This window comes from Branchiostoma belcheri, unplaced genomic scaffold (assembly GCF_001625305.1).
Source record: "Branchiostoma belcheri isolate BF01 breed outbred unplaced genomic scaffold, Haploidv18h27 scaffold137, whole genome shotgun sequence".
In the NCBI taxonomy this organism is placed as follows: Eukaryota; Metazoa; Chordata; class Leptocardii; order Amphioxiformes; family Branchiostomatidae; genus Branchiostoma; species Branchiostoma belcheri.
The window spans coordinates 327,858-337,267 of NW_017802791.1; the positions used below are offsets into that span (position 1 = coordinate 327,858).

A 9,410-nucleotide genomic window follows, 5' to 3' on the forward strand; every position below is an offset into this window, starting at 1 on the left:
AGTGTTTTGCCTGACAAGGAAAACAAAAACCAATAAATCTGTATGCTGGGAAAATGATTCTTTCTGTTGGGAAAATTGGGCATAGGTTCCACGCTATGACCCCTAACCGGGGGCCAGCGGTGCCTTCAAGTTCAACAAATGAAATACATAAAGTATTTTCCACTTGGAACTTGAGGCAAGTATTCTTCTTTCATCACAAAAAAACAACAAACTTTAATACTGTACTATGATATGAGTTAATTTTTGAAAAAATTGGGCATAGGTTCCACGCTATGACCCCTAACCGGGGGCCAGCGGTGCCTTCAAGTTCAACAAATGAAATACATAAAGTATTTTCCACTTGGAACTTGAGGCAAGTATTCTTCTTTCATCACAAAAAACAAAACAAACTTTAATACTGTACTATGAAATAGTATTTAATACTGTACTAATTTTTGAAAAAATTGGGCATAGGTTCCACGCTATGACCCCTAACCGGGGGCCAGCGGTGCCTTCAAGTTCAACAAATGAAACACATAAAGTATTTTCCACTTGGAACTTGAGGCAAGTATTCTTCTTTCATCACAAAAACGACAGCAACTTGATTAAATACTATAATGATAATTTCTACAAAATCAGTCATAGTTTTCACACTATAACTCTTAAATTACACAATCAAAAAAATTTATTTCATTGACAAAAATGCTGTGAACACTAGAAATATTGTGAAAGCTATAGCTAAACATAAATGATACTCTAACACATGAAATGTGCACCATTATACTCTCTATTTATCATAACTTCTTGTATGAAAGTTGTGACCAATTACCACTACAACATTATGTCAACACACCAAAAATAGAAAAAAAGTATAGTTTACCTTGAAATTCTGGATTCATGGTGTAGAAAACCTTTCATTTGCGCCGGCTCAGTGAGCAAGCGGCGCGCTGACAGAGGCCCGAGGCTTGAATTTTCGCGCGCCCCTGTGACGCGCAGCGACGTCAGTAAACAAACGTAAACAAACCGGCCTTGCGTAGCTCGAGAATCCGAGCTCGCGATTCGCGGACGTACATTCGAAGAAGAAACCGATTACATCATCAGAAAGCCCTGTTTTCTGCGATCATTTTGACATCGGTGACAAATATAAAGGCCAAAGATTGTGCGCTGATTTTTCAAAATGAGAATTTCCAAAATTTTTAATCACCATTTTTGGCCCCGAATTCTGTTACTATATACTTGTCACTAGTATCATTTTAAAGCTCGTAATCTGCTCTTGAATATGGTGCTAGCTTTACTCTACTGGCGCCAAGGACGGCGAGGCGCAAGCGCCGTGAGATCGGGGTTTCCCCCCGGCGAAGGAGGCAATATGGCGCCCGCGCTCGGCGAGACGCACGTCCGGCTAACTCGGAGCCGTTTTTATCGGCAAATTTCTGGAGTTTTCGGGATCGTAGGAACCCAGGACATGCAACACTGGATAAACAAGTTTATTTGCTTCATTTTGATGTATAACATGCCTATTTTAATGGATTTATTTTGGCGCTACGAAGTTGTAAATATGGTAACAAATTCTCCGACCGCCATGCGGTAGGACGTTTTCACGGTAGCGTTGGAATACCTATTAGTAATGTGGTAACAGAACATAACCTTTCACTTTTCCACTATTTCATACAGGTGTCAAGAGTCAACATGCAGCTGAATGGATATTGTCTTCAAAAATCAAAGGAAATGCAGAGCCCATCAGGACAACTTCTTAACTGGACCAGACAATGCAACCTAAGATAAGGGTGCTGTACAACCAGTACTGTCCCAGAGGAATGCTTTTTGGCCATATATTGGCTCAATGTATAAAGGCATATCAGCCGTATACCTTTAGTGTTGGTCATATATTCACACAGAAACATAACAGCTATATTCAAACAGCGAGTACTGCTTGTTCAAGGTACACTGACTCAGATGCATCACCTCATTAAAATGGTTGTTAATCCCAGTCACAATGCATGATACAAGTACTTTATAGTGTATTTACCTATTACAACTTTAATTACTCCTAGTACCTAGATCCTATAGCTAGAAACAGTTAAGAAATAGGACTATTAATGTCTACTTATATTTAGACAATGGGGTGTCTGAGTCCGAGTCGGATTCCATCACAATTCTCTTCCTCCGCTTTCCTTTTCCCAGCTTCGGAATGTTCTTCTTCCCCCTCTTCTTCCCTTTCCCTTTATCCCTCCCTCTCCTTGTCCCCTTGCCATTTGTTGTTGCAGCCCCCTCCAATCCTGGCTGGTTTGGAGGGTCGATGGTGACCTCCCTGCTCTGCTGTCCTGCTGCCTGCAGCCCCTCGACAACTCCCGTCAAGAGCGATTCAACTGTTCAGAGGACACAACAAAGACATGCTTACAAATGATGTTCACTGACTTATGACATTTGATTTTTTAATCTGTTATACAGCACCTTTGATGATACAAATTACCTGATCATACAATACCAGGTGTTTGGCCACATGCTAATATCCTCATTATATCTTCATTAACTGAAGTAGATAAACAAATTACCAGTATCGTCATCATGCCTGCCACCAGGTGTAGAGCTGTCATTTTCTTGGTCATGTCCTGTGTAAGTAGAGAATTTCAGTCAATTTGACATGCTTGTACCCAAAATGAAAAGAAGGATAGTTACACATTCACTACATTAAGCATTTTTGGTCATCTAAACATGATAGAGAGTCAGTGTCAGTGTAATGCAGGTCATAATGGCACCAAACACACACACATATAATCAAACATGCCACACCACTGGTGTGGCATGGCCCAGAAAGGTGCACTTTCACTGAGAGAATGAATTCTATCTAATGAAAGTTCAATGTAGACCATACCTGCTGATCTGTCTTCCTGGGCCTCGACAACTATGAAAGAAAAAAGTGCACTGTTAGTTGAAACAATCATGATTTCCAGTAACATACTGATGCCTTGTACACCTGTGGAGCAAAAACATTTCAAAAACTGCTGAATAAAATTTTGTGGATAAATCTTCATCATATTTGATACGCACACACTGGTTGTTACCAAGGTTGATCATCATTGCAGGATTTCTAGTGACTTTCTACAGTACTGTAATGGCATGTCTGGCATTGTGATGACTATTTTTGTGTTATAAAGATGTTAGGATAACTCACCTCGTACAGTTAAATTATCTTGATGTTGGAGAATTGCCTTCAACTTGCTGTGCCCTAACTCAGAGGGATTTCTGAGGGTTACGCCCTCAGGCAGACCCTCCACTGCCACCTGTCCCTTCCTCAACAGTTCATAGGAGAACTGCTTTCCTCCAGTAGCAGCGCCTAAAAAAAAACAGCAATCTTTACTGTACCAGTAGATTTATCATCTATGCATTGACCAAGTATGATGTATAATAAACTACAGCTGTTGATACATTCTAAACCTTTTTGCAGCACCCCAGATTATCAAGTTAAAACTGGCATTCAACTTTGTCATGAACTATTTGTAACTTCCAGCTCATATAGACTACATGTCATTTTGCTTTTAAATGATGCTTGACGTATAACACAACCTATACTTGAGTAGTAATTCTCCCCTCCCCCAGAGTTAGAGATCAGCACACAGATGTAGACATGATAACCACATAATGATGACGACAACTTACACCACTTCCTGTTCAAGACATCCCTGAGCTGCTTTCGTAGGTGACTGGTCTCTTCCTTCCTTGGGATGTCTGAAAAACGGTAAAAAAAACACACTGTTTACTAGTATATGAAATGCATTGAATTTCATGGTAAATCTTTATCTATCCTGATGGTGAAAACACAATCGGCTTTCCCTTATCAATTACAAATGTCAGTTCTTGGATCTTAAATAAAGTCACATTTTAAAGAGACAAGAACGAAATGCTCAGGACAATAAATCTGAAATATGGTGTCATTTGAGTGAGATGTGATCATTCTTTATTTTGTTCCCTGTACATATTGCCCTCCCTACAAGATTTTATTTATTCAGTCATTGGATCCTGGTTTGGTTGATATATACATACAGGCATTGCTGCCCATCCAGCTGTTAGCTTTTATAAAGGGTTAAACTTGGGATGGAGAACAATAAAGACAATAATAATCAATATATCTCAGATGGTTTGGTATGATTTTACATATCCACATAAGTCAGCTGACATAAGTTATGTTAAAACATTTTCGCTGAGGGTTGTAATGACTTTGTTAAGCTGTTATGTTAATAATACTTACTGTTATTAGACTCGGGCATCATGGCGGTCGCAAAACCATCAATGAAATGCTGTGCTGCTTTATTTTGTAGGAAGGATTCAGCCTTTGTAGTTCCACAGCACTTGATGTCCTTTGCAACCTTGTCGTAAAACACCACAAACCCTTCCCACCCACAGGTGTGCATGTCAGAAATCTAACAGGAAAAACAGGATTATAAATGAATATTAGTATACCCATTGAACATTTCTAACTTACACACAAGTGTAGGAACAATTCTATATACTCTGAACATATACAAAACATTCGATGTTGCTACTGCTTTGTTTAACCATAAGCGGTTTATTATCAACCTTCATCACTCCTTACATGTATTCTATTACACATCCAGTGCAATAAATCTTGGTACATGTATGTATATGGGGTAAATCTGGTCAACAAACTGGTCATCTCTAGTAATGTCTCTAGTTTGACTCCTCAGGACTTAACTTACAGTTTCAGCCAGACCCTTGTACTGCTTGTGGGCATGTTGTTGCCTCTCCCTTTCATCCAGGTCTTTAATTGTTGTTTTAGCAGCCTGCCTTGCCTCTTCCTGGAACTTCCTGTACAGCTGAGGCTCCTCCTCCTTGATCCTCTTATACTCCTGACTGGCTGCCTTGAAGTCAGCCTTCCCGCTTTTTCCTGTGGTGTCAGTCACAAGTTAAAGTAATTCAAATTATGGGTACTCTGTTCATGTAAATTAGTAGTGACTTGCATCTCCTAAATATGAAAATGCTGGTAATGCCATAACGTTACAGGGCTATGTAAATTAATATTCATTTGCAAACTCATGCCTGAAGGTTACTTGCATGTACAATATAAAAGAAAGTAATGGTAAAGCAATAGGAAACAAACAGCTACTGTCTGAGGCTGTTCAACTTACTACTATGTATTACTACACTTGCTATTATGAGGTTTGATATGATGTATTATCAATGTGTAGATGTAATATTGCATGTCCAGAGTGTGTGTGTGTAGCCTATCAATTTATTAACCTTACCTGCCAGGTGATGCTTCAGGAAACACCTGTAGGGGTCACATGCTCTCTTTGAAACTTTTTGTTTCTTACTGGATGGCTCATCTCCTCCTTCTTCTCTTCTTTTCTGCTTCCTCAGTTTCTTTGTCCAGTTGCGGATCCAGTTCTGTATGTATTGTGTAATAGTGGGGATTTTAGCTACATTGTACTCCTGACAATTATTAAGCATGTGCATTATGATGTCACCTGTACTACAATCGCATACATTGTCTGATAAAAAAAGAGATACACTTCCTAATCATAAACTGATACAAACTATGTAACTCCAACTAAGTGATACACATCTCTAATGCATGTAGACAAACTTTCAATCAAAAAACATACCAACATTCTGGTCTTACATTTCCATCATTGCCAAAAAAGTGATAAGTAAGTGATATGTCAGATCAATAAGATTATACTATAATGATTTATAGTACTGTTACAGTAACATCTAAGCTTAGAAGTAGTGTTTACACTATCAAATTTTCTTTGTTGTGAACAAGGTCAGGTTTAATTTCCATTGCCTCACAGTAAATAGCACAGGGAGACATGTTGTACATTGAATGAAAGATCTTCATTCAATAAAATTCAACTATGATTTAATGTCAATCTCACCTCGATTGTATCCTTGGGGGCTTTAATCTTCAGAGCTAACTCCTCGATCAGTCTCTTACTTTCTGCACCCCGTTGGTTTTGCATCCCTCTCTCATGATAGTACTGGATAAGTGTTTCCTTATGAGGCTCCAGGTCAAACCTAACTCTGTAAAGACAAACCAAAGACACTGTGTCCACAACAAAGCCGAACAGTTGACAAACATGGTTTCAGTATTCTATATGTAACAGATAAGTGTAACATACAAAGGCATAGAGGAGCATACTTGTGAACTAGAGCGTTAGGTTCAGATGTAGCCTCTATGGCGGGTACTTAATAAGGCCATGTTGATTTGATTATATGGATGACATCCTCTGGGAACCCCAAAACTGATCAATGCGAGCATGCGAATGAAAAAAGTTGCTTTCATAATGAAATCTATGTGGTTATCAGGGTTATGAAGGTTGAACAAATGACACCGAGTATATGGTACAGGAAATAATCTACTCTTCAAATTCAGTTCTATACATTTTTGTCTTTTTTGTTTGATCGTATCATTGTCCAATATTGTTTTTGTAACTTGGTATTTTTTTCTCATTTTGCAACTGATTTACAGTATGGTTGAAAACATTTTTTTGGAAACGGTCAAAAATTTATGCGCATGGATGTCATCCATATGATCAAATCAACATGGCCTAAGTGGAAAGACCTATCCGAATGTGGATGAAGACAAGTTGAGACAACTGAGACATTATCTCAGTTGTAGCCAACTGTCAATGAGGGATTGTTATTCAGACAAGACCAATCACAACTCAAGGCACTGAAACTGTTTTAAGTGTTTGATGAAATGCATATTACTAGTATCAAGCATTGCCCAAATAGATTCATTTCTTATATCAGGAGTTCACACCACCTGTTATTCGTAAGAAAATTCAAACTCTACTACTGGATCAGTTAACGGATTTATTTCCGGACGTTTCGAGTGACATCCATCACTCTTCTTCAGCGTCACAAATGAACAGAGAACCGATTCACTCTTATGTACAAGTAACTAGAAAAACCGGTTAAACAACAAGGTCCGTAAGAAGCTTTATCATGTAAAAGAACGGTTCACTCAATGTACAGGAATTAGAACTAGAAAAAACCTGTTCAACAACCGTAAGAGTCTTTGTCATGTAAGGAAGGTTCCTATGGTAAGAAATTACCATAGGAAAAGTTACTGTCCCTTGGGCTGTGGCAGGGCGGGATCCCATGTGCTTGAGAGTTCAATGCGCAGTCCCCCCTTCCTGTTCAGGGTGGGGTTGTAGATGCGCTCATAGATGGCCTCCTTCACTCCGCGCTCGTACCAACGTGGTTCACGGTCGAGGATGTCGGTTGCCTCTAGCTTGAAGGAGTGTCCCTGGTTGTGTTTGGTGTCATCAAGTCAGAGGTGATCTACAGACTCAAATGCGAGGAACCTAACTGCAATGACACCTACATCGGGGAAACCAGCCAACCTCTGAAGGAGAGATACAAACAACACTGCAGGGCTACAGCAAGCGGCTACTCTTCTGCTATCTACCATCACACCAAACACAACCAGGGACACTCCTTCAAGCTAGAGGCAACCGACATCCTCGACCGTGAACCACGTTGGTACGAGCGCGGAGTGAAGGAGGCCATCTATGAGCGCATCTACAACCCCACCCTGAACAGGAAGGGGGGACTGCGCATTGAACTCTCAAGCACATGGGATCCCGCCCTGCCACAGCCCAAGGGACAGTAACTTTTCCTATGGTAATTTCTTACCATAGGAACCTTCCTTACATGACAAAGACTCTTACGGTTGTTGAACAGGTTTTTCTAGTTCTAATTCCTGTACATTGAGTGAACCGTTCTTTTACATGATAAAGCTTCTTACGGACCTTGTTGTTTAACCGGTTTTTCTAGTTACTTGTACATAAGAGTGAATCGGTTCTCTGTTCATTTGTGACGCTGAAGAAGAGTGATGGATGTCACTCGAAACGTCCGGAAATAAATCCGTTAACTGATCCAGTAGTAGAGTTTGAATTTTCTTACGAGTATCGTTTACCTGGATGTCTAACCTTCATCAACGCACCTGTTATTATAATCTAGATGGTTAAGCCTGGAAAAGAGCCTTGTCACTTTATCGTGACTTCCATATGACATCAAATGCTAAATGATATGCCTTAAAATGATGGAACATTAACAACCAAATGTGGTGTCATAAATCACCATTTTTTTTACTTCACCTTGCCCACAGGGAAGGTCTGAAAACCAATCCCTCATTGACAATGTCACTTTGATATGAATTGCTAAGTATTATTTATCTTATTTTCCTTCCTCCCGACCATTTATCTTGTTTACGTTGAAATTGGTCATCCCATGGAAGAATATAAACCACACACCCCGGTGAATAATAGTACGCCTCAGTTTGTACCAATGGGCCTTCGTACTACTATGGCTACTTATACAAGTTTCAAAGATGCCGCGAGGGGGGGGGGGTTTCGCGGGATAAGGTTCTACCAAGGTTCAACCTCCTTGGTTCTACTTATGCCGTTAAAAAGGAAGTTACTTTTGCCGCAGAGGGTGAATCCAGGAAGCTAATAGGGCTCTTCGGAGTTTGGAGTCAATCTTAGCTTGTGTGAAAATCGAGCATATATAACCGCCCCCCTCCAAAAGATATGAATGATAAACTCCGCCGCTCCGAAAAATCTGTAAGTTTATGGATTTTTTTGCCTTCAACACAAAGCAAGTTGTGACCGATCAACTTCATATACTGATTCCGATAAAGATTTTCTTTAAATCAAACTAGGTTTGGCCGCCATAGTCAGGCGTTATGTTAGTTACAACTTACTCGCTGGTTGGGTACCTTTTTTTGTAAATAACAGTATGAAAACCTCTTTGTTGGCATTGATACGGACACGTAAACGGTCTACGCCACTGAGGAATTTAACTACTAACCTGGATGGGCCGGCAACTGCAGCTGAATCGACTTCCTGGCCGTCTGACTCGCTAGTATGTTCAGGTTCTGCCATGATCGCCACACAGTCACGCCGGACGTATCCGACACGTGTTCTCCACTCGCCTGCCCTAAAACGTCACTACTATTCTGCGAAACTCACGGGTATTAAAGAAAAGCTGAGTCGGACTTGAATAGTTTTGGTCAAAAGTCCGGGAAACAAATCTCCTGAGTCAAAAACGCTGTATTAATAAACAACTTGCAGAAAGGCCTGACAAAACTATTCTCGACCGTCACCTCTTCACGGTGTCACGGGGCTAACTGATCCACAGATGTCGTTGTTACTAGGGGCTGCCCCCTATGTTTAGATTTTTTTGTAGGAAATGAGTGTCATTCACGACCGTCTGTCTGACACTGGTCTGTCTCCTAGCCTTGTGAGACAAAAGGGTGTTAAACGCCTCCATTGACACATTGATCGCACCGGCTTTTGGCCGCACCGAGTTAACACATACACACGACTTCTATGAATAAACATCATTGTTAACAAGGAACCATATCTTATGTAGCCTCCTTTTGCAGGCGTTCCCCGATCGATGGT

The 9,410-nt window shown here is 40.3% G+C and overlaps 1 protein-coding gene across 1 annotated transcript in view; it reads right to left on the bottom strand.

The window, feature by feature from the left end:
- LOC109464358 (IgGFc-binding protein-like) overlaps positions 1 to 9,410 on the bottom strand; it is a 45,353-nt gene that overhangs the window by 7,961 nt on the left and 27,982 nt on the right. The window contains exon 8 of the mRNA XM_019761306.1: positions 4,206 to 4,220. Coding sequence (XP_019616865.1) covers positions 4,206 to 4,220 — 15 coding nt within the window. The remainder of the gene's footprint in view (positions 1 to 4,205; positions 4,221 to 9,410) is intronic.